The sequence below is a fragment of the Athene cunicularia genome, assembly GCF_003259725.1.
Source record: "Athene cunicularia isolate RWA chromosome 1 unlocalized genomic scaffold, athCun1 chr1_part1, whole genome shotgun sequence".
Classification (NCBI taxonomy): Eukaryota; Metazoa; Chordata; class Aves; order Strigiformes; family Strigidae; genus Athene; species Athene cunicularia.
In genome coordinates, this window is record NW_020799091.1 from 55,777,444 (window position 1) to 55,803,598 (window position 26,155).

The following is a 26,155-nucleotide window of genomic DNA, read 5'->3' on the forward strand; positions in this document are numbered from 1 at the left end:
CTTTCTTTAAAGTTCATTCAAGAAGTCAGTGCATCTTAATACTTCAAATATCATTATGGATTAGATGCTGTTTAAAGTACATGATTAACATTGGAAAGCAAAAGTCCCATACTGAAAAGGTGTAGTTCTCCTATTTTGTGACTTACGACACAATCTCCAATTATTTAGTTACTTTTTTCCCATCTCACAATCTCCATCTTGTTGGTTGGGAATGGTAGTAATGCACTGTTCTACATGATGTTGTCTGTGAGAAGGATCTTTTTCCTTGCCTTTTGCAGATGTTGAAAGAGGAGGGTAGTTGAGAGCAGATGGCCTCCTGCATTTAAGGAGTTGGATTCAATTCTTGACAGAATTCCCTGTGTTGTTAGGAAGTGACTTACCCAGAAAAAGGTTAAACTCTTGATAGACTTGAAATCTATGAGCTAATTTTTAGAAAGCCTCATGCTCCTAGATACAGCCTGTAGTAAAGTGGTCTATAATCATGTGTAAAGAAAGCTGCAGGATGTGAAATACTTGAAGAATTTTTTGGCCTTAAGACTCTCACTTTGGGGATACAGAATTAGATCTAGACTCCAAACTCCCCATGGCACCAATATCTACATGTCTTGAGGACCTGGGTTTTCTGTCTGTAGTTCATCATATGGGGAGGAAGGATAATGTGATGCCTCTTCCTCTCACAAGGGTACCATGAAGTTAGAGTAAGTACTTTTTGAGAGAGGACATCAGCCTACTATGCAGAAAGATGTTAATTCTGTCTTAACAGCAGAGCACAAGTAGTTAAACAAGCCTTAAAGATAGAACAGGGTAGAAAAAATTAAAGCCTGAGTTTCTCCTCCATAACTGATTGTGATCCCCTGTGCATTCAAAGAGGCAGAGTGGTCTTTGATAGGGCCCAGGAAGGAAATTGGTGAAGGGTATGGTGTGCAAGAACGGGGAGTTACCCCCTTTTTGGGGTTTGATGGTATGCTTAAATGCAAGCAATTCCTGACTCTTAACTTTCCTGTAAGGTGTGCAATTTTCCCCTGTTTAAAAAAATGAAAATCTGCTCTGTTTGAAAATGAAAGCTACCATAGCAGCTGTAAATTTTACACCCTCACTAGAGACTTCTGGCACTGGGGTGAGAGATGTGAGTGGCAGTGGCAGCAGACTGTCATGCTCCTCTGTGTGGCGCTCTCCTGTGAGAGAGGGAATCCCCTGAACTCTTGGGAACATGCAGGACATGACTGCTGACTTCAGGCCCCAGCTCTGGAAGGAAATGTACATAGCCCTCTGTCAAAGAGCACTTTTTTTCTCTCTCTCATTTGTCTCGCCTTTCCTGACAACCCTTTTACACTTTTGGGGGCCTGTCTTCATTTCTTGGCTTCATATTCTTTCACCTGTGGTTTCTCCTTCTGTCCAGACTCTTTGTCAGAGACCCAACACCTTGACTGTCCTGGCACCCCTTCCCCACCCTTGTCCAGTTCTTCTCTTGCATGCAGTTGCCTTTTTCCCTTTTCCTGCCTAGTTTTATGCACTGCCTCGGGATCCTTGGCTCCCTTCCCTGCCTGTTTCTCTCTCTCTCCCCCTCCTGTTTTGGGCCCATGTCCCAGTCTGCTCCTTGGCCTCCCTCTGGTCTGTGTCCCGTCCCTGCTGCGCTCCAGATGCATGCCTTCCGCTTTCTCGCTGCCCGGGTGCCAGCAGCCCCACCACAGCCAGGGCAGGAAAGGTGGGCTCCCTCCTCTCCAGGGCCTGGACCTGCTCCAGTTTGGGCAGCCATGGAAATGAAAGGCATCTTGGGCTCTTCTGTTCCCAGGCTAGCGCATGCTCACCTGCTCCGTGGGGAGACATTGGGTTGTTATTGGGAAAGTGTGTAAAGTTCAAGCATGCTCAGCATGGAAAAACTCCTGGGTGATACTAGTTATTTACTCTAAGAGGTCTTTGCCTGCCATGGGTATGCTGTATACTACTATTGGATATGGGTACAAAAGCTGCTTTCCGTGTTCAGCATAATCTAAGGTTACTTGAGACTTGGGAGCCAAGAAAGGAATATGAAGAGTATAGGATGTTCTCCAAGGGAAGAGCAATCTAATACTCAAGTCTCCGTGTTCGCCTGGTGCAGCAGTGTGCTCTGCCGTGCTGCTTTACTGGGAGACTTGTATTTGGTGAGAGCACCTGTCAAAATTTTTTGGGCAGCCTTCACTTTGATTTGAAATGTGTTGTTTACTATGTCAATCTTTCTGCTTGATCTTTCACTGACATCTCCTACCTCTTGAAAACTTAATTTTTAAAAAGGATCTGAGTCTCATGCCTCTCTGTCCTGCTCGGACTGTAAAGGCTGTTTTGGAGTGTTACTTCCAATGATGTTTTGACATCGGTGCAGACCAGTGGGCCGCTTTAGCAGTATTTCTACTTTCTCTCCTTGCAAACATTGCAAGGAAGAGAACAGAACAAGAGAATTGATACTTCCCACTGTCCCCTTTAGTAATAAAAAGTAAAGATTCCACAGATAATGCTTTTTCACACTTGTAAGCGAGTGAGTAATTAGTTTTGAAATGTAACAGAAGCCACAGGGATGTAATATGCACTAAAACAGGTTTGTTGATAAAGGGACAATGGTAGTTGAACAGGCAAGCCCTTCTCTAGGTACAGATTCTAAAGCTTGCACTTAGTAGTGCTGTGCTTTGGAGTAACATGCCAGTTTTCATTGTGAAGTTATAGTGGGAAAAGCAGTTTATTCTCCAGACGCAACAGCAGCTAATAGAGCACTTTTGGTCTAAATCTGTCTTGTATGAAAACCAACCCTAGTCTGCCTTCATGCAGCATATATAATACTTATAATTTAGCCAGACATAAAACGAGGACTTACTTGTGGCAGCAGTGTATCTGTGTGTCTGTCTCACAGTATCTCTGATAGCTGTTCACAGAATAAAAGCAGTGTTATCAATTATCTAAAGACAGAGAAGTACTGTATCTTGAAAGATCGGAGAGCTGTCGTCAGACAAACAGGGGCAGACAGTGTCTAGACTGTGCTGTTCAGCACAGGTAGAGTTTCTCCAGGAATCTTTTGGTGGTTCAAGTATTTGCACAAAGAGAAATGAGATAGAAATCTAAGCAAGTTTTAAAGTTTTGCTATAAATTTAAAAATAATTTTGACAGAAGAATAAATAAATCATTTTAAAGCACTATAGGATATTTGAATCTGGATATTATACAATCACACCTCAGAAACCACTATATCTCCACCAGAATGCCAAAGAATGTATTAAATTGTTTTCTAAATAGCAGTACATAAAGCAATTTTTTTTTTCCTAATGGTACAAGCATTTCTTATGGGAAACTGTGTCATTACCAAGTGTGGTATTTCCTTGGTCAAGCATAGTAAAGGCTTCTGATGAAAGATTTCATTAAAAAAAATTTGTATATTCAGTTATATAAATTTGTAAAGCTACTTGATAAAAAGTCTTTTGGGAACAGATGTTTAAATATTTAAAGCCTGCAGGATTTTTTTTCTGGTTTTATAGTGGGTTGTATACTGAGCATACAACTGTGACCATAAATATGTATTTCTTGTTGGAAGACCTATGTAATAATTGTGTGGGATTCTGATCATAGGCTTTGGGCAAAAAGGAAACTAGTCAAAGGCCATTATGGCTTCAGCTGACCATGTTTGGATAAGCATTTTCCCTGGGTGCATCATGCTGAACACTGGTGCTGTGTCTGTGGTTTCAAGCCACTGAGTCATAAGGGTACCCCTGTTGTGCAGCACAGCGTGCCTGGTGGCAAGCTCATGAGCTTCTGCTCTGTACTTGTGCAACACACCACAAGTGCAACAAACTGTAACCGATCTCTCTCAACAGGAAAGAGAAAGGGGTCTTTGCATGCTGACCACTGCAGTTTGGCCTTCTGCTAGGGGTTCGCCTGCTCAAGGAAGAGAGAAGTTCCTCCAAAGAGCTACTGAACACCCCAATCAGGCTTTGGTGCCTGAAGCTCTCTGAAGGAGCCAGCCTGTATTTGGACAGTGTAAATACCTTTGCTATATACTCATACTTGGTTTAGAAAAATAGTATTTCCCCCGAGCTGTTTTATTTCTCAAAACCAGGACTATATCAGATTTTCCCCCAACTGCTGAACAGTAGTATTAATGTAGTGTGTTATTTATTCTTTTGACATGTTTTTATTTCATGGAAAATGTCTGCGTTGTGCTTGAGGCTGGGTACGAGTTGCTGGATCCCTTTCAGAATTCTGTTAAATCTGGAAGTAAATCAGATTACTTTCTTCTACTATAAGCACATTCGGCTTGGCTTTCGTATGAGGTGTTGTATGGGTGAATGAGCCCAGAGCACTCCAGCTGGTGCAACAGCTTTATTTATGCAGAGTGATGGCATGAAAGGGTTTTGGAAAATGCTTTTTAATGAGTTTGGGAGTGATTTGTACTACCATAGAACCACCAAAGTTTTAGGTTCTTACCCACTTTGCTTGTTTTTTCCCATGAAACTGTGGGCTCAAGTGATGACCCAGTTGATCAAGAAACTCTGTGCTGGATGGAAACACAAGAAAGAGAGGTTTTTCTTAAACTCTCTTTATATGTTCCTAGTATTTACCACGTGGCAATAAAGGTGCCACAGTCTTTTTGTCCATAATGTGAAATAGCTGTTTGCCAGGATGATGATGCTTTTATATCTCAGCCTTAGCTTTAGGTCGTCTTAAAATTATAACATGTACTTTGTCACTTCTACAACATGTTTTATCATCAATAAAGGACTAGCTGGGTGACTTCAACATGTATTTCACCTACTCTTCACTCCTATTCCCCCCCCTCCCCCGATTTATTATTTTTTTTAATTGTACTTTGTCACTTGTGCAAGCATGTTTTTACTTTTTCATAGGTTTTAGTGACAGTTGGCACAAACAGGTTATGCAGAATGGAAGGGGTGTCAATGAAATTAAATATAAGTATATAGTACCAGTAGCTTGCAACTTCTTCCTAAGCATCATTTCTTATGCAGTCAGTTTTGACAACAGGTTGAAAAACCTCACAGAAAGCAGGTTGTGAGTTTCACAGTAAAGAAGAAATATCCTCCCCCTGCCCCAAGGTAATGCAGAAATTTTATAGAAAATATGTGATCTGTTCAATTGGGAAAGTAAAGTGGCAGGAAAGTATTTAAGAAAACCCCCACTGTATTGAAGTTCATGTGCAAGTAAGTTAGAAACACATACATGGTAGTTAAATGGTGATACAATAAATGCAAAGCAAGTGGGCAGTATTTAATTCAAATTTTAATGTGTCTAGTAACAGATGAAGCATTTGTGTGGAAGTATCTTCATCTGGACTATTAAGGGATTCATGGCTCCAGGAGCTCCCCATTTTGCTCAGACTGTGCCTTTGGATTTGAAGGGAAAACACAGTTGTTGGGGAAGAGTCACTAACTGAGCAATTGGAGCTAATCATCCCTTCTGCTTAACAAATGGGACATTAATTTGCCTTACAGGAGTAGCCAGAATTACCTGCTTGTACAGTGCCTTCAAGATGACTGGTTTTAAAACCTGAAGGAAAAGCTTTAAAATGGTCTGTGTTGGTTTGAATAGGATATTGGCATTCCTGATTCAAGTAACATTGGTCGTGGTACAGGCGTGCCATGAAGTGGTAGTGAAGAATAAACAAGAGTAACTTGTATGAAGCAGTTTCTGAGGATTCCTTTGAGAGGGTGAACATATGAAGGCTTCACTTAATTGCTCAATTAACATATATATGATGGCTTTGCTTGCTTGTGTGAGGTGCAGGGAAGAATAAGAAATGTTCCTTGCCTGCAATAAGTTTCTAATGCAGGGTTGTCCGGAAGACATAGCATGCAACAAATCAATATGCTTACTGTTTTGTTTAATAGCATTGACAGTCATCAAAAGTAATTCTAGTTTTGTGGGTTTAAAAAAGAATATTTGTAGACTAGACTGGCTTGATTCAATCTGTATTTATGCTTAAGAGATGAGGGTTTTTCACAGAGGCAGTTGACAAGCATACAGAAATCTATTACGGCACTTGTTGATAGATGTACTGACAGGTGTGTGGTTGAGGAAAAAAGATAGCATACATCAGACTTCTGCGGGATGGGACTGCTCTTTGCTGACATCTGGCAGAAGACTTGGAATCTGGGACAGCTGCTAGCGCCACAGAATTGCAAACAGCTTTAGGACCTGAATGCAATGAAGATAAATGAGCTCCACTTGGAAGCTGAATGGCCCTAAAGGTAGAAGCAGTAATGAATGCAGGCACTCTGAATGCTGGACAGATAGGCTTGGGAGAGGTGGTTTTTTTTGTCTTATACGTACGTAAATGTTCATTATTCTGGATTTCAGGCCACATTATTAGCATACTGAATAGTTTGAGTTTGTAAAGCTTTGTGTTACTTATTGTTTACATCCCTAAATTTGTTGTTGGTTTCATGTTCTAGTTAGCTTGGTGCTAACAACTAAGCTTACAGTATTGGTCTACAAATATGAGTACTTTGTCCATCTACATGACAGTACCGTAGAAACTGGGTCCAGGGATAAGATAGTGTGATTTAGACGTTTTCAGAGTCTGACCAAGGTGGGCAACTTTGTGGGCTGTCTATTTTCATGGCAGGTGATGAATTTTATTCTATTATTAATATTCTGCCTTAGTTGAGGGCATTTCTTATTGCTGCAAATTTTAGGAAGTGTGCAGAATGCTGAAGTATCTGCTTCTGAGACTTGGAAAAAGTAGACAGCTGTGGTGTTTTGGTGGGCAGGCAGGTTTTAAGAGATTGATTTGATGTCTCTTTAGGGACAGGAAAAAGAAAGAGGTAAATCTGTGTCTGGAAATTAAGCCCAGTTAAGGAGCTCTCCCTTCATCCTGTTCTCTCCTGACTATACAGGGGACTAGATATGAGCTTCAATGCTGATCTTCACCAGACCTCACCTAGAACCTCCCTACTTCTGACTCCATGTGTCATCATTTTACAATGTTAAAATACATCTCAGTGGTACAGAAGAATTGGCTTTTTATAGTACTTCCTTCTCTATCTGAATATTGTGGATGTAAGCAGAAAGGGCAGACAGGTGTCTGAAAAGGAATCCATAAACCACCTTCAGTTGCAATGTTTCCATTAGAGGCTGAGCAACCAAGCATAGTCTGCTGGGTGCAAGCAGAGAAGCAGACACCCAGCACCTGTGTCTGTGCTACTGCCCTTCAAGCTTGAGCTGTTTTTCTATTAAGAGCTTTTTGGTGTCACATTTCTTTGCTTCCACAAAAATCCTGGTCTGTTAGCCTGATGAAAAATTTCTGGATTTATGTCAGATTTCTAATGTATGTTTTTCTTTGTAAGGACCTTTATGTAATTTCAAGAGTGTATGAGGTTCTGTGCTGAATAATATAAAGCATGAACATTGTGTTAGTGAGGCAGCTGTTTGTGGAATTTTGTAGTTTGTTAAGAAAATCAGACTTTAAAGAGAAGATTTTTTCGAATAAATCTTTGATATTCTCACATGAGAAACTGCCAAAGACTCATAAGATGATGGTGACTTCAAAGCTCTCAAAAAAATGCTCCCTTCTCTGCTGTGGACTTCTCCTTCCTGCAGAACATACTTGCTTTGTATTTGTGAAAAGGATAAATCTGTCACCTCTAGGTATTCCCATACAGCTGTCCCATGTGGTACATGGTGACTCCTGCTCAAGAAACCAATTTCGGTTATTGTTTTTTGCCTGGAACAGGGCTGATCCAGTCACTTCATGTAGCATGACTTGAAAATGTGTCATTTATTGCTTCAATGGCTAGCCGTGTGCATCAGGTCTGCTGCCTCACAGGTTGACTTTCACCACTGCTGCACCTGGTACACACGAGTTTTCTGCTAAGCAAGTACTGGACGTGGTTTCTTTCTTTTGCATTGATTCATTGCAACTTTCAAAATTGTGGCTTTTAGCAAAGAAATTGTATTAGTATTATTTAGATTAATAGCTTGAATTTTTGTAATTGCCTTATTTGCTTTTTTCAAGTCTGCCATGGACTTGTGGAAATTAACTGGGACAATGTTTCACAAAATATCAAAACTTGAGCTATATTTGCCTTCTGTCTGCTCCCCATCATTTTGGACTAGATTCGTTTTCAGTCTTCCTGGTTCTCTTGCCTTGTATTTTTAGATAGATAGATATATATATATATATATACACACACACACATATATATATATTTAATATGGGTTCAGGAAACTTGCTCTCATTTCATGTTTATAATCATTCTGGTGTATCAATGAAAATGCAGCTTCACTGACAATTTATCCTGCAGGTATAGAATTTTCTCTTAATGAGTACAGGTCTGCTGTGTGCTTTTGGCAGAGCAATACATTTATACGTACTTTGCTGTTGTCCATGGGGAGGGAATAGGAAATGTGAAGGATTGGCACATCATACGAGAAGTGGGCTTAGTTGATGAATTAGCCTCTGCAGTTGAGCTGCAGAGGTGCAGACATGCCCTGCTCCCTCTGCTTTCGAGCATTAATGTCAGGTGCAGGGGTAGACTGGGTCTTGGAGAGAGGTTGCATCTTCAGCCTCAGTTAGATTTGCCACAGCTGCTCTCTCTGAGCCCTTCATCTGTGACCTGTGCATATTACCTGGTATTTCTGTAGAACTTGTGATGATTCCTTAAACTTACTCCAGTTTGTCAAGTTTTATGTTTTTCTGCAAATATGAAAGCGCTTAGAACTTGAGTACTTGACAGGAGTGTTACCTAGCAGTATTGACTGTAGTCCTCTCCACAGCTGACGCTTTTCAAAAATTTTACAAGAAGCTGAGAGTTAAAAGCACATCTGAGTGGTTTGCCTAGGTTGCCCCTCTTTCTCCTTTCTGCTTCATTTTTGTTACTGTTTGGAAGATCTGGATTGAATTTGTTCCTTTCTGGTTCTCTGGTACCTTCCTAGTTCTTACTGAGGTTTATAAGACATTGAGTCAGTTTGAACTCATCTCATCTGGTATCATATTGATTACTTCAGTCTCTTTCAAATGTTTCATTGCCATATGATCTGGGATACAGATCTGCAGCTGGTCTGCTCAGTGAATTTACAGGCCAGTCACACCATCCCACTGTGCCTCAGGCTTCCTCACCTTTAAAAGGAGAACAGTGAGCAGTGTGCAGCCTTCTGTTTTGTGCTGTAAAAATGTGTTTAAGCAAAGCAAAAGAAGTGGAAAAGGCCTAGATACCTGGTACCATTCTCTCCCTATAACAGGAGTCTTCAGGCTTCTGGGAACCTCTTGTATCAAATGTCCAAACCTCATTGTCTGGTCTGGAAGAGACTAGTTAACAGGTCAGATTAGCATCTATTCCAACATGACCCCTCTCCACATTTCTAACAGTGGCTTATTACTTCTCTTTTTCTCAGTATTTGGTAAGCTTTGTAACCCTTTATTCCCAACCCTCCCCAACCCCCTCCCCAAGTGCTGTTCATACTCCTAGCTCCCTTTAGACTACATCAGTTTGATTGTTTTTTCATCCTGTCAGAAAAACACATGGAAATTTTAATTGGCTTGAATCTTTCCAGTGCTATAAAATGCACCTGTTTTGAAAATGGAGAACTAAAATTGCTTTATGCTGAGCCACATCTTGGCCTTTGTCCAGTTAATGCATGAGTATATACAGAACTTAAAATTTTAATCAAACTATTTTGTATCTGTGTAAAAGGATTGTTAACATGTGATGAGGACAAAAACATATTTGCTAATCTATCTAATGGCAGTTGTAGCTTTTTGTGCCTTCTAGGTGTTTCAGGTAGTGTTAGATGAGATGTCTTGAGTCAGTCTAGTAGCCTCCCAGCAGCTGACTAGGCTCAGCTTACCCTGGTTTTAGGTTTGCCAGCCTGCTGAGAGCTGATCTAATTTGCTAACTCAGCAAAGAACAAAACACTGAACTGTTTTGTGTTAGGTGCATTGACTCAGTGAAGGCTCTGAGGAAGGTGTGAGTCAGTGCATGGTATAAGGCAGGACTGAATGGGTGGGAGCTGGGAAGGAGCAGAAGGGGCCAAGGCTCTGCTGTGGGCAGCTCTGCTGTCTCAGGTAACTTTTCTCCTCGTGCAGGTTAGATACAGGTTATCTCACTGCAGCGGTCTCTCTCCATCTTTGCAGATGCTATAATGCTACTGAGAAGGGCACTGACAGCCAACAAATCTGCAGCAGAAATGATAGATGTGATTTTGGCCCTGGGTTTCACCAATTGTCAGAAAGAGCAGGCAGAAACTTTTTAATTTTCAGAGTTCATATGGGTCCTTTTTATTTGTCACTCTTTGCTCCTTTACTGGTTGTCTACCTCCACTTATGTTTTGCTTAGAGCTGCATGTGTTAGAATCTGGTGGCCACTGCTTTTTCTTCTCCATTAATACTGTCCACAATTCATCAATGTTGTCTTTCTGCTAGAGTGTTTTTAAAATTCTCCATTCTCTGTCCAAACTTGATGCTTCTCCTTATTGCTACAGATGTTAGGTATCCTAATCCCCCCCCCCCAAGTTTGTTCAATATTTGCTTAATACTCTTCTGTTGCATTCTGTGACCTTAGTTTGCTGTCTTCTAGATCAAAGTGATTTAGAGAAAGGTATGCAGCTTGACCAATGCACTGTATTATTTTAGAGAGCATAATTGTAATAATTTTAAGGCCTCTTACATAAAAGCATAATAAAGATATTATGCTGATGTTGTGATAGCATCACAGTGAGACTTGTGTCACACAGAAAAAACCTTAAATGATGTCCAGTGCAACATACTGATGTTTAGATATACATACAGATTAAAAAAAGAAGTCTGCTTCTAATTTTGTAAGTAGTAGATGCATGTGATCAGGGTGGCCAATACTTCTTAGATCTTTGCTTCCAAAGGGAAGTGTGTGTGTAACTAATATTACACATTTCTATACTACTAACTGTTAATAATAATAATAATAAACTTTTCAGCTGTATATATAAGTGGTTTGGCTTCTACTTTTCTTTCATGATTTTTTTTAGCTCCTAAATTTGGGCCTTTTTTTCTCGTTTCACTAAATTTATTGGCCTGTCTCAATGTGTGTATGGGCCACTAGATCATCTAGTCAAAAGGACATTCATAGAAAGGTTCAAACTCTAATATTTTCTTGCATTGATTATTTAATGGTATCACTCGAACTGACTGGATTGATTCCTATGATTATGATTTAATGGAAAGAACAGATTTCTTCATCCACTTAAATGTATACTTAGCTAAAACCTGCTGGAGTAATACAGCAATTGTAGCAGTCCTTTCTGGCATATTGGTGTTGTCTGCAGTATATGGTGACTTCAGAAGAGCTCTTAAACTGGCTTTTGAAGTAATAAGGACATGGACCAGTATCTCTGTGTGTGTAGTGGCACTTCCAGACAGGACGCATGTATTACCTTTTTAAATGTTCCTCTCTACTTCACATGCAGAAAAATCAGATTTCTTTGTAAGTAGGCTTGAAGTCTTGCCTAGGTAGAGCTTGATGACTTCTAGCCTTCTGCCTCCAACTGCAGTTTTCTTGTTGGCACTTTTTGTCTCATAAAAAGATTGAATTTAATTAAATTTAAAGAATAAAATAAATTTTATTGATTCCTTTTACATTTTTTGATTACAATGCCAAGTGAAGAAAAATTTGTGTCTCCAGTAGTGTTTGGCGTGCACTTGGATAGGTTTCCTTAGTGTCTCTCCAACCTTGATGAGTAGGATAGTGCCAAAAAGTTTGCCTGTATTTTTTTGTTCTCCTTCAGTCATGCCTTTTGAGGTGATATGTAGAAGTGTGTGATCCCTAATTTTTCATTGCCTTCCTTCTCAGCTAACACTTCTTTTAATCAAAGTGCTGTTTTAAAAAACTTTACTCCAAGCTACTTACTGTGTGAAAAATGTGTGGGAACAGATTAGTCAGGACATGGAAGAGTGATGTCTAGTAAATATATCCTTCTGAAGAAAGGACTGGTTTTATTATGTCATTTTGGAGGAAACTAGTGTCTTATTACCTGGCGCTGTTCTTTATAATATACTCTTGAACTGGTGATTCATTCACTAATACATAGGCTAGGTTGTGCTTATGATTTTTCCCATAGGCTTCTCAATAATTGTAACCTCAGTGTAAAGGCAATGATTGACACTACTCTTCTTGTGCTTCTGTTCAGCTGGAAAGTTACATTTCCATTCTTTGTGTGCTACATGTTTTTGTAATGGTCATTAATCTGCATATAAAAGCCATGCAGAATGAAAATGCAATTACCAAGAGAGATAAATAGACAGTAGCCGTGGGTTTCATCAGAAAGTGTCAAAAAGCAGGGGGAAAAAGTGAAATAAAATTCTAGTATGATATGTAACATTTGACAAGTAAAACTAATGGTCCTTGAATTAGAAAAGAAGGTTCAAAGTTGTGCCAGTTAATGAAAAAAATCACAGTGAATCACTGTTGTAGCTCTGCTTTCCTTTTAGGATACAATAATTATTTAGCAGAAATGTGATCTGTAATGTGGTGTGAAAGCTGCATGGAAACAAAATTAACAAGCCAGTTTCTGAGGTTATTTTTCATGGATATGAAGCAGACATCCACATTCAGCAAATGATACAGGTGAGCTGGTGCAGGTCTAGCCTTCCCCTAGCACAGCGAGGAAGGTGGGTTCCTTGCTGTTCCCCTTGTGCTTACAGGGCTCCATGGGAAATCAGATTTCCCATGCTTTTCTTAACCAGTGTTATTGCTCTGGCTTTTTTGGGCCTTCCCAGTAGCATGTCCTCACAGGCCTTGGCCCATCAGTGGGATCAGGCTGGGCTGTAGGTTCTAGAGCAGCTCTGATCCCCAAAGGAAACAAAATATTTAGGCCGTGTAATGGGAGTCATTTTGTACTACTTTGGCTCTCCTGCTTGACAGACCATTGAGCAAGGTGGCAGCCGCAGAGAGCCGGAGGAAAAAATGCTGATATAGACAGGAGATGGTCAGCAAGTGATGAGTTGTCCCACCTGCTCTCCTCACTTTGTGTTAATGGTCATATGGTTTATTAGCTGTAAGTATACGTACCATAATGCTTATGTGCAAACCCTCTTATTTATAAGTGATATGGTCATCTTTGTCCTTATTCTTTTATCAGATATAAGAAACGTGTTTCCCTAAACATGGGTGAAACAGAGCAGAGACCAACAGCAGGATCCCGATTGGGAGCTCAGGAAAATGCTGGGATCAGTACCTTGGAGCATGGACAGAAACCACCTATGACACCTCCAGGAAAACTCATCTCTATCAAAATTCAGATGCTGGATGACACGCAAGAAACTTTTGATGTTCCGGTAAGGATGTGGAAGTTGGGGTGGATAAAGGTTATTCAGGCTTTTCTAAAAACACATGTTTTCAAACCAGTTCTCTTTTTATTTCAACTGTGATGCGTTGGCTAATGGATTCATGTTGCGGAGAAAATGAGTGTTATATCAGCATTAACTAGATGATGGTGCAATAGAATAACATTAAACAGTGAAGTGAACTGTAAATTACAGTTATTATTCTGTTTCTGTTTGAACAGCTTCAGAAGAGGTGAAAGTCCTTGGTGTTCGTTTTGTTATTAGGATTTTTTTTTCCTTCAAATATTACATCAAGTTGTTTACTTTCTAAACTGTTGATATATTTCCTCGGTGCTGTTTTGCTCTTCATCTAGCAAGCCATAGGTCTATACAGATTTTTTTTTTTCCCCCCTCTGGCAAATCCTTAGGGTAGTAACTTGAAATCATGAAAGTTTTCTCTAATTTATATCACTCTTACAGGCACCAAGTGCTCTCACACACATTGAGTGCAAGGAAAGAATCAAAATCTCATCTGAAGTTTCTCTATACCGCATTGAAATTAATCTAGGTTTGTACTTGTCAAGGAAAGAGTTACTACTGCTTGTGTGTGTGTGATCAGAAGAATTAGTTTGAATTAGTTTTGATACAACTGATTCTGTTTTATACTATCTAGCTTTTAGTAACCACTAATGTTTTTAACATGCCACACTTAATTACTTAACTTGTAAGGTTTTTTTGAATGCTGTTCCCATTATGAAAGTGTACTAGAATGTATATATTTTTCAAAGTCCTCAGTGTTCAGTGAATAGGAAGCCTGAGTTCAAATTTCATCCTTTGTAACTTGCATTTTATGTAGCTATGGTGACTTCCATGCCTTTGTTGGCTCAGTTTTCCCATCTGTGAAAGGGGGGGGGGTTACCAATGAGATACACAGATCTTACACATATAGTGCTCTGTCTGTGAAAGTGCTTATGGTCACTGAAAAAGTGTTATCCCTGTATTAAAGATGAAGGAATTCCCATTAGGTTTGGTTTGTCTGTTTTGTGTGTGTACATGCACATGCTTTTTAGTCTACCCTCTGCTGCTGTTTGTGACCCAACTCCAACTGTGTGTTCCGTCTCAGATTTTGTTGTAGTAGAAAGTAAGTTCTTTGGACAGGTGAGTATGTGTGAACTGAACTGTCATCAAATGAAATGCTTATGTATATAGCAACTTGTGCTTTTGTGCCCTTCAGAATGTCTATCAAATATTTATAGCAAACAGACTAAAATTAGCAGTCTTTAGGTAATTATCACTGTTCAAAAGTGTAGTCCCAGTTTAAATTATCAAATGCTAAGGGAAGTGGTGCTGCTTATCTTCTGGGGTATGAATATCCCTATTATCCCAGAGACAACCTTTTTTTTCCACCTCCACAGCTGCTACTTCACCATTCTTTGGAAAGGTGTGCAATTTTGAGTTAATTATTCTATTTAAAAAAACCCCAAACAGTTAGTAGGAACTGTTTTGAGAATAGGTACCTTTCATTAAATTGTTTAGAAGCAAATGTAAGTAATGTGTGGATGCAGTGCACCTATATAATTCCAACTTTGCTTCTGGGAGTTTGAGAAAACAGGATTTTTTCTGATCTTCAGCATTAGAAGATACCAACATTACTTCTTGTTTTTAAACTTCAGCAACACCTGGAAGACCTGGGTGTTTAGACAACTCTCTGTTCAAATCACTTCAACATCATTATTTTCTGAGGCTTTTACTTCATAACTACCTCTATTCAAGGAAAGCCCAGCTGGTTTTAAAGTCAAATCTTGTGGTGAAATTTACAAGATGCTTACATTATAAAGTATCTTAGAGCAGATTCCTAAAGCCTTTAGCTTTAAGGTATGCATAGTCAAATGGAGCAATACATACTGTTTTCAGTCTACTCTAAAAGGCATGAATTTTTTAGTCCTGTCTTGAAAAACAGACAAATTTTTAATACATCTAAATTGAGATGTTTATTCATGTTGGAAAACCCATGTTCCTGTTTATGAAGTTGCTGTTTTTAGCCAGATTAGTGCAGTATACACAGAAAAAGAAAGTGACACTATTTCAACAAAATGTTTTGGGAGCAGCAAGTGTGGCTGCAGACAGAGGGTGTTAAACATACAGTGGTGAATTAAAGGCTTTTTGCATGGTTGAAGGTCTGGACTACTCTTTCCAAAACTTGAGCTGCCATGGTTATGAAAATAACCTTCTAAATATGATACAAGTATAAACTGAGAAGGTTTTGTGTTTCCTACAGTTTGAGGAATTTTGCTGGATAGGTTTTTCTTGATTAGGAAATGGGCAAACTGAGTGGTTTTATTGCTGCTTGTAATGTGTCTTGTAGGATGGTATGAAGTTTAAGTCATGACAGTTTATTATTTGCTTTTGAAGTCTGTAAAAATAGAAACAGATACTGGTGCTGCTACTTCGTGAATTTGGGGAAAGTAGTGAAGTAGTTGGGACTGTCCTTCCTTGCTACTCCTAAAATTCCTTTTGTTCACCACCACCACCCTCCATTTAGCTAAAACTTGGAAAAGTTTTTACCCATGTGGTGGTGTTCTTGGTTCATTTTTGGTTTGGTTTGGATTTGTTGTGGGTTTTGGGACTTTTTTTTTGTGGCTTTTGGCATGTTGGGGTTTTGGTGGGTTTTTTTTTGTTTGTTTGTTTTGTTTTGTTTTTTTTTTTTTAATTTTCTTCCAGGAGAGACAATATTCAATACCCTTGCACTTAGGCAATCCTCTTTCTCCCATTGTATGCAGATGACTTTTTTTTATTAGAGCAAAAACCTTCAGATTTTTATGTCTGTTCTGGATATAATGAAACAGGAGAAAACCATGACCTACTTCCATTTCCCCCCCAGTGCTGTTGCTCTTTGGGCTGTTTAAAAGTGAAGTAACTCTGGTGTCATTTGTCCTTCTAAAGGAAAATTGATTCTTTTGGTGTTAATATTTTGATGTTACATAATCATGCCATGCTTGGCTCATTGTATTAGCTTCTCACAAGCAAGGAAAAAAAAAAAAAAAAGGAAGGAGAGATTCACATGAGCCTGTAAATGTTACTTTTTTGCCAGGAAAAAACCCATAAGGTACATAAAGTATATGGAGAGAGTTTTATGGGAGACTTGAAAAACAGAGGCCACAGTGAAGGCCTTTTCATCAATTTTTCTCTCAGACAAGAGCTGACTTCAGTTGCAGTTGCAAGTGATCAGTGCCTGAAAATCAGGCCATGAGTTGAAAGTTCATGATCATTAGGCAGTTGAAGCTGTTGGTCATGGTGTTAGCTTTATGGAGGGGTTGCATACAAGTGTGGAATACTTTTTTTGTCTCTTGTTTTTTGTTTCTAATTTCCATTTGTCTGTATTTATTGAAAAATTAGTTGGATACGCTAACTGAAGGCTGCAGAGGTCCAAATATAGCAGTCTTTCAGTTAAACGTTTGGCTGAGTTACAACTATGTGATAGAACGAGAAAATACAGTCTCTTTCAGCTAGGTAAGAGGACAACAGCTTTAACTAAAATGACTCGTGAAGGAGAAAGAACTTTTTTTTTTTTTTTTTCACCCTTATAGACATAATGGTAATTGTATATAGATAGATCTTGGGCACTTGAAAGGTAGACACTTCTGCCGTAAGACTTGCGAAACACAACACTGCCAAAGAGAAGTTGTGTATTGTACAAGAGAGGGTGTAGATATACAGTTCTACTTGATTTTGTTCTGGTTTTATTTCTACTAATCTCACCTAACTTAGTTTGCAGAGAATGGGATTGATTCCATAAAACTATAGTAAAATTTACAGATTTCCTTATGTTTGTTTTAATATGATCTCCCCTATAGATTCACACCTGTTTAAGTAAAAAAGAAATACAGTTTTTAAGAACCAGTAAAAATAGCTGATGGTTGCATCTACTGCAGATCATTCTGGGAAAGAGAAGCCTTTTATGTTTAGTGTCTATGCCATTTATATTGTATTTACTTTTATAGTTGTTTCAGTGCCCAAAGCAATCTGCTTTGAAACTACTATGCAGAAAGAGTCAGTGTTGTTCTTTTCTAGATAATCCTGAAGTCATGACTGATTCTCATGTTAGACTGCTGGGATGATTCAGTGACTCAGACCAAGTTTAACCCTGACCAACATGATGCTTGTCACTGATCATATCTTACTCTCTGAATAAATGACACTGATGTGACTGGAATGATACTACTGATGCTAAATAGAAAGTCAGAGTTGCTTCTTTCCAATTAGCATCAAAGGTGAGATCAAATTATAGCACAGGAGGTAAGGATTCTTCTTTCCATTAGGATCTGGTCTCTTTAAGTAAAACTAAACCAAAGTCCTCTTCATTGTGTCTTGAAGAAAGTAGTTGCTTCCTTTCTGTGGCTGTCTTTTGGAAAGACCAAAACATTACTTGCCTGTCAGATTGCTCAAATTTATTAAACATCTGTTTTGTGTCTTATGTAAACTTTCTTTCCCTCTGAATGTGTTCAAGCTTTGTGAAATATGCAGGGTTGGAAAATGTCATCTGCTTTGAGGGATTAACACCTGGTTTCTTAACCAACAGGAGTCTCCTAATAGAAGTCAGGGTGAGGGTATAATCCTTCATAAACATTGATTGTAAACATTTCATTTCAATTTGCTTTTCTCAGAAGAGAAAGGCTTCCTCATCTTTAGGTTAACTGAGAATAAAGACCAGATGGTCCTAGTCTACAACTATTTATCTTCCAATGAAGTTTGGATGTAGTACCTTGGCAGGGAATTTCTGTGCCTCAAGTCCCAGATTTTCAGAGAGAAAGACTTCATATGCCTGAAGTCCCAAATTTTCAGAGAACTTTATAGTCCTGCTGGGGCTCTGTTTTTTAAGGCCAGTGTTCTGGGTGGGTTTTTTTGTTTGGCTGGGTTTTTTTGTTCATGCAGCCATATAATGGTGGTTCATATTCTTTTTGTGAGGAAAATGCCTTCTGTTAAGTGTACTCCCCACCAGCTTCAGGCCAGTGTAAGTGTGCCAGAAAAAGCTTAATATAAGAAAGTCTTGATACTTAACAGAGATTACATGTGCTTTATTATAAATTTGCGTAAGCAAAAACTTTAAATACTGAATTTGAAATTTTACTCATGTTTTTATAACAGTTTACATTATTTTCTGTAACATTTATGGGTTACGGTAATTGCTTTGTCCTAGGTATTTACCACTCTCTTCAATATGCATGGTAGAAGCAGTGAATAAAACAACTTTATGAAAAGAGCATCAGACAGTAAGGCAATGCGGAAACATGAAACAGTGTTTTATGCTTTTTTAGCCAGCTTCAATTCAAGATGAACTGCATTTTTTTCCAGCTTAGGAAGTGAACAGCAGGTCAAATGTCAAGTTATTCATCAGTCTGAGACTTTCTTTTCTTCTTATGCCTGAAATTATTTGGCCATCACTGTCAGAGTATTTCCAGTGACTATCAAGCATCTAAATATTCCCTAATCGTCACACCAACCATGTTGGATCTTCTGAAATTACAAAAAAAAAAAGCTTTTTTTTTTCTTTGCTATAATTCTGAAACACATCAGATGCTTTTTTCTCAGCAGAAGATTATTAGTGGATACCCAGTAAACTGTGATTATTTTGTTGTTGTTGTTGACAAATTATTAGAATGTCCTTGTTGAAGGACAGGGAATTTTAGTGACGCTTGTGTTCATAAATTATGTGCTTTTCAAACCAGAAAAGAGAATAATTCACAAGCAGACTTCTATAATCTGAGGCAGCAGGCTATTTAAAAGGCTGATTTTTTTGTTATGATATTGCAAAGAGTGAACAGAATAAGTGGGAATATAATTTTAAGTGCCGACAGATCCAGTCTATTTTCAGAGTGGATTGATGTATTTGAAGATAACTGGGGAATGAATGTCACTTTCTTGAATGAATTAGCCTAACTTTTAATCAGGGAAGTCTTTTCCACTAATGCCTTTTTACCTCTCAGTTCAGCTGGCTCACCAAGTCACACAGCAGTGTGTGAGCTGGCACAAAGTGGAGGACAGCTGACACATGGAAGGGCAGTCATGAAGAGGCAGTGCATGAGTGTTTCTGAACACTGCTGCCCTGACTTAAGGGGTCAGTGAAATCATGCTGTTAATTTTGGTAACTGTGTCTGTGCCTGTAAGTTGGTTTGCACAGTACTGGTGAGGCTGGATTGATGCTCTGTGGGGAGAGCATGGGCTCCCTCCCCAGATAGCACCTGTTCAGGGAACAGAGGGAGGTGTTTGCCATCTCTCTTCAAAGCATACATGTATCAGTGAGTGGGTAGCTAGTGGCAGAAGTGGAGACTGGTTCTGCTGAGACTATGTTTTCCTGTTTCAGGGGTGATGAGAGAGATGTTCTGCCTCTGGTCAGAGGAAGGAGGGTAGCTGAACTGCCTGTTACGTGCTTCCTTCCTTCCCCCTGAGACTGAGGTTCATCTCTTCTAGTTAAAGATTTTAAACCTAGATGTCAAAGCCTCAACTAATCACTCTTTCCTTCACAGTTAGGGTGAAAACATGGTACCTTCAACAGGCTGTTTATCATGCCTGTCTCAAACGTGTATTTTAGGATGAGATTAATTGCTCTCTGTAGGTGCTTGTATATCCATCCCTATAAGGGGAGCATAGGACAGTAGCTTAGACTTCATTTATCATCTAGGCACCTGACTTGTTCTGCAGAATTCCTTTGTTTCCTTTTAGTTCCCAGCCATGCCAAAGTGATATGTGAGTCTTTCCTGCACCCCATAGGTGGCCAGCAGTGCTGTCTAGCTTGGATGTGTTGGGGTTGGGTGTATTATCCCTGCCGTGGTGCTGCTTTTCTCTGCCCTAATAGTAACAGAGAAGTTGCAAAATGATGCATGCTGTGAAGGAACAGTGCGTTGATGCTGTGCTGCAGTAGTGCACATGCATGCCATGATTTACTTAAGCCCGTTCTTTGAAAGCACAAGGTGGTCAATCTCAAGTTACTTTCCTTAAGCTCTATGAAAAACAGTTGTCTTTGCTTCTGGCCATATGCACTAGAGGGGCATAATAAATGAGCAGGATAAGCTTCTGGGAGAAAATAGCTGCCTTCCTCCTCCTCTTGAATCAAGTAAATGTATGTTGTCCATAGCTAAAGAAATGCAGCATGTGATGCTTTGCCAAGAGCACAATCTCATGCTAGACTTCAGGCATTTCCCGAGCACACCCGGCTTATAGTCCTGCACTGAGCTAAAGATCAGAAAACTTGGGCTCGTATGTAAAGCACTACCGGTATGTGATTATATCACACAGCGTGATGAATGATGCTGTGAATTTCAGTATCTTACTTCACTAGTAAAAACGTATCTCCCTGTAACTTCTCTCACTTGTTTGAGAGATGAAGGAACTTTTATTGTGGAATCCCTGTGCAGCTACTTTCCTCCATTATTTTGAGTAGAATGGAAAGATATGTGTAAACAAAGACTTAAGCAGTGCAGGATAAAAGAATAGCAAAATGTTATAAATTGTCTATTCATTTCCCTTTCAGTTTGTTCTCAGTTAAATGTGGTCACGTGTTAACAATCTTTGCCTGATGATAACACAACCTGTTGACATGCCTCTCTCCAGGTTTATTTCCCTTCTATGGATTCCTTGATCTGCGTCCAACTTTGCTTTGCTTTTTAGCTTGGGATGTAAATTTTCTCATTCTGCACTGGGATTCATCTCCATATGTTTGTCGGGGTCACCACCTGTGTTTTTTACTTTCTTCAAACCTTAAATCTGGCACAAGCCCTCTCTTCCTCCCTTCTTCTGCTGGACGCCTGGGTTGCTCAGCCTTAGCAGCTACTGGAGGTGCCTGTCTGACTGTGGTAAGGCAGCCTGTGGGGGAAACCCTACATAAAAAGCTTTGGTTTTCACCAGTTTAGCTACAACCATGAGCTTGCTACAAAATCTGATAGATGCTGATGTGGGTGCAACAGAGGGGAGGAAAGGGATAAGCACCATGTTAGCAGTGATTCAAACTGAGGTAGAGCTGCTGTAGAAGTATGCAGCTGCAGAAGTGGGAGAAAGAATAATTGTTAGGAAGTCCCCTTAAAATGCTTAAGAATATGACTTTGTATCAGTTCAGATTTCAGCACTTCTTGTCGGTATCTTGTTCCTTCCTTGCTTGGCACTAAACATGCCAATTTATGTTGCTTATCCTCCTTGTTCTCTCTGCCTCTCCACACCTCCTTTGCAACTGCCGGTTTGATTCCTTGCTGTTGGTGTTCTCCACACAAACAGGAAAAAGTAGTGCAGAAAGTTGCAGGAGTTGTGGGTGTATCTCCTAGGTCTGTAACCAGTTTCATTCTGATGATGATCTCCTTCCTCAGCGCAGTATCAGGTCTTTGTATTACAAGCCGTGTGTTGCACTTTATAGGGGAGAAAGTGCTCATCACTTTTAAAAGCTCTGTCTTCACTACAGAACAAGGGATGTTTTCTGCAGTGGTGTAGTCAGATTCTCATCCATACCCAAATTCTGCAAGTGAGATAATGTAACCAAATTTTACTGAAGGTAATTTGGGGTTTTAAAGTGAAATCTGACCAGTTTAAAAAACTTACAACTAGGATGAAATGATTAAACAGTATGTCTTCGTCTAATCTTTGTACAATCTAAAGGGGGTCTACCAGTTCCCAGACTTAAAAGCCTTCAGAAAGACTTAATAACAGGCTGCTTATTTGTAAAATTGTCTCCACTGCTCCAGCGAGGTGCCTTCGCAGGTCTGTCATTGATACACATGCACAATTAAATGTTGCCTTTTGCATGCCAATGCATATATCACATAAAATGCATGGCTGAAAATGTCTGCCAAAGCCTTTGTACATATTTTGAGTAAGGCTAGTGTGTTTAAAATAAATTTTTTATAAATATATCAATTTTTGAATAAAAAGTGATGCATGAGGCACACATCAAGCACCAGATAACTCAGCAAATACAAACAGCAATAGCAGAAGTAGATTACAATATCTCCTTTTCTTATCCCCATCCCTAAAGAGAAGTCTTTGATTGATAGAAATTGCACAAACATAATGCTGCCAGAATATAAATAGCAAATGGCGAGTTATGACTTAGTGCCATTTGCTTTTTGATGGTCTGTTGGCAAATATTCATACAGCAACAGGCAGTTTTTCTCCTCATTTCTTTTACCCCTACCTTCTCACCTGGATTTCCGATCGAACATGAAGTTTGTCCTTTTTTTCTTCAGCCTTATCTTGCTCTTATAATTCTGATCCTGTTCTCATGCCATAATATCTTCATATGATTTTTGCTGAATTTATTTGTGCTAATATCCATTTAGTAGATAGAGGGTTTGTAGGTAGATGTGGCTTAGTATTCAGAGGCTAGTTCTTTGTGCATAAACGGGGGTATCTTTTGTTCTTAAACAACTTTTCACATTTCATTGTTTCATTATCTGGTGCAGATGCTCAGATTTATTCCCTTCTGTCATCTCACCCCATCTAACTTCTTAGTTTTGTCCTTTCTTAGAAAACATCTATCTTTGTATCCTCTCTATGGACAAGTTGTGTAGCTCCTCATAATACTTTGTTACAGAGTGCTCTCTCTGGTCTTTTACAAGGAGCACATTTGGGCAGAGCAGCTGATACTGGATTTGGAGAGACTACAAATTAGGGGAACAGCCTCCCTTTTTGATTACTGGCAGGGATAAGACAGATCCTCAAATATTGTGCGTTTCTTAGGTTGACTGGAGTTATTGGAAATAATCTGGGTTATATTATGCAATGATGTGATCCAGGGGTGTCCTCTAAGAGAGCTGACCATTGAAATTAATCTCAGATACCACAATTTTGATGAACAAAATTGAAATAAAAGGGATTTTGCAGAATTAAGGTAATGCATGTAAACTGATGTGAAAGAGAATGCTTTGTCAAAATGTATATGATATTTTACAGGAATTATAAAAGGACCTGATCAAGTAGTTTCTAGTGTTGGGCTCACACAGATTAACGCTGCAACCAGAAATAAGCGTAGCCTGGTGTTTTAATGCTCTTAGATGTTCCAGAGTAATTAAGAAACACCTCTGCACTTAGGGGGAAACACTGGCAGCTGACAAAAGAAAATGGCTTTTCACAAAAGCACTTGAGTACTCACTCATGATATGATATATACTGGAAGGAACTGCTTAAGGTAGTCTGGACCACTTTGCTCAGGGCAGGGCCTGCAGTGAGCAGATTGCTCAGGGTCCCTGAGAAACACGAACTGTAAGGGTTCGGGGGTACTGTCTTTTAGTATCTTTTTTCTTTGAGACACTTAGTTGAATTTCAGAGTTACTAGTTGAAGATCTGTCACTTTTAAGCCTGTGGCTGGCAACTCTGAGGTAGAAATTTTTAAGTTTCTGTGTGGCAAATGGGTGTTTGCAGCCATATCTGCAGGTTTATAAAAGAAACAAGACAGTAGTCACTTTATAAATGAGACATGTCATAAACTTGCTTATGTTCTATAGTTTGTCAAGCCCTTCAGATTTTCTTCTTAGTTTTTTACTTCATGACAAAGTCTAACTTTGGGTATGTGTGCTTTGAAAGACTATGGAAGAATCTAAAATTAAAATTCAAGCGGAAAGCAGACGCTTCAAATGGCTGATTGTGTCACAACATGTTCAATTCCGTGATTTTGGCAATCTAAAGAGCAAGGTAGAAATATCAAGCTGCAGGAGAGCAGGCTTTGTGAACAGGGGAGACTTTCATAACTGCAGCTGCTTAAAATGTCAACACCCCCCCACCCCCCTAAATCTTGTGAAAACCTTCTGGATTCACACCAGCTGTGAAAGAGCTAAGTTTCAGGCTTTTTTTTCTTTGAAGTCAAGCAGGATTGCTTTTAGAGAAATAGAATTAGGTGCAGGTGATGTTTTTGTTTCACTAACATAATCTGAGTCTAGCTGTTGCTATTTCTTTTTGTATCTGTTCCACCAAACAAGTAACTTTGAACAGATACATGCCTTTCAGTGGAAAGGTCACTTCTCTGCAGAGCTTTTTCAGATCTGTACTGCTTACGTTTCATTACAGGGAAGATTACATATGCACAACTTAGCCAGGAGAAGTGACAAAAGGTTACTGAGGAAACAGTTCAGCATTTTCTTGGGCTGATGGAACACATCTTTGAGGAGTCAATTAACGCTGTTGTTGCTAGTTGCACTGAAGTAACAGATTTCCTCTACATGTGTAGCTGTGGAGTAAATTGATTGTATGTGTTTTGGATTTGGTGAGGTTTTTTTTCCCTTTGAGTTTCATCTATTTAGGATGTTGTGGGGGAAGAAGAAAACCAGAACTCAAGTCCTTAGGGTCAGTGGTAGTATTTTACTGAGAGATAAACTGAAAGTTAACTCCTTCAGCACTCTCAGAATAAATAAACTAGCCACTTTTTCTATTGAAAATATAACTTATTCACCTGTCAATAAAGTAACGTGAAAACATTAAATAACTAAAATAACTAACACAAACTAGTATTTTGGAATCTGTTGATAGTTTAGTTGTTAACATTTACATTTTTCTATTTCAAATTAGCAAGATGTTTTAACAGGAGATACTCATTTAACAGGAGATGCCTTGTCTGATTTGACCGTGAATTATTCCTGAAGATAACTAGCTTGTCCTCCTCCCCTGCAAACATCTTAGCACCACTCACAAGTAATTCATTTGTCCTTTTTTGCCATCAGATCCTTACATTGATATTTCCCAGGTAAACAGATGTTACCAATTACTGCTGTTTTCATCTGGGGGCATTTAAAGGTCCCGAAAGGCTGTCTAGTGGTGATGCAAATTCTTTTGAAAAGGTTATACACATGGAAGCTGATACTTTATCAGTGAGCTTACTTCTTGTAGAAATGGACCATGGATTCCTGGGCACTTGTTGCCATGGGCTGAAACTAGGACACAAAGTGCTTGGGTATGTATATAGCCCTGTTACCTTAGCATATAAACTGATTTTTACTCTTCATCTGTCACAACGGCACACAGTAGTCTGGCCCTGAAGAGCAGTGTAGCAATGAGTGAAGCCCTTACTGCAAAGGAATGCCTTTGCTTCCAGGCTTCAGTCCAGGAGTGGGTTTTGCATTCCTGTACTGGCAGCTAAGAGGACCAGAAAGTGAGCTGGAGCACTAGGCCCATGATTTTCCACACTCCTTAGTTGTTAGTTGGTTTTCTGGCTGTGTTTAGGCTGTTCCAAGGAGATCTCTCTGAGATAATTCTAGCTTTGAGTGACGACTCATCCTGACCTGCAAGTCAGTACATGCATTTCTAGTCTTTGGGTTTGCTGCCTCATCCTCTTTTATTTACAGCTATAACGATAGCCCTGGAGTACAGCTGAAGACATGGCAACTCTTCTAGCATGCCAGATAATAAGCTTGTTGGCGTTGTTTTCTTCTTTCTTTGTCGTTTCTGTGTACCCTGATCCTCTCTGATAAAATAATTTTATGGAAACATAAATGCCTTACTGAGTAACTGGTGGTCCTTCTGGCTTTATATTTGTCTCCCACCCTGGCACATGATCTACCCCCTCTGCCTTTCTCTTGTTATTCTCCAGCATCCTAAGTCCCTTTTGAACCTGATGATGCCTCCTACCTCCACAGTCTTCTGTCGCAGAAAGTTCTAGCAGTTTACTGCTGCTTATGTAAAGAAGCTCTTTCTTTTACCTTCTCTAAACTGATGTATTAGTTTCATCAACTGTTCCCCTAATCTCTGCTGTGTAAGGTTGAGCTACTCTGTATAAACTGAATCCCAAAAATCGGCCAATTATTTTTATTGGGGCTGATTACATTTTAGTGAAAAACAAGTCTCTTGGTCACTGACAGACTAGGAGAGTGGTAGGTAAAGATGATAGGTCTGTTTAGAGGAGGGCAAATGTACTTT

At 39.3% G+C, this 26,155-nt stretch overlaps 1 protein-coding gene across 6 annotated transcripts in view; it reads left to right on the forward strand.

The window, feature by feature from the left end:
* Nucleotides 1-4,487: 4,487 nt before the first annotated feature.
* FARP1 (FERM, ARH/RhoGEF and pleckstrin domain protein 1) overlaps nt 4,488-26,155 on the forward strand; it is a 175,613-nt gene continuing 153,945 nt past the window's right edge. For 2 of the 6 annotated variants that reach the window (XM_026858557.1, XM_026858564.1), the window contains exons 1-2: nt 4,489-4,541; nt 13,087-13,282. In XM_026858557.1, coding sequence (XP_026714358.1) covers nt 4,489-4,541; nt 13,087-13,282 — 249 coding nt within the window. Of the gene's footprint in view, nt 4,542-13,086; nt 13,283-26,155 lie in introns of all 6 variants that reach the window. The other 4 variants (XM_026858534.1, XM_026858541.1, XM_026858571.1 and 1 more) reach the window with 3 other exon arrangements.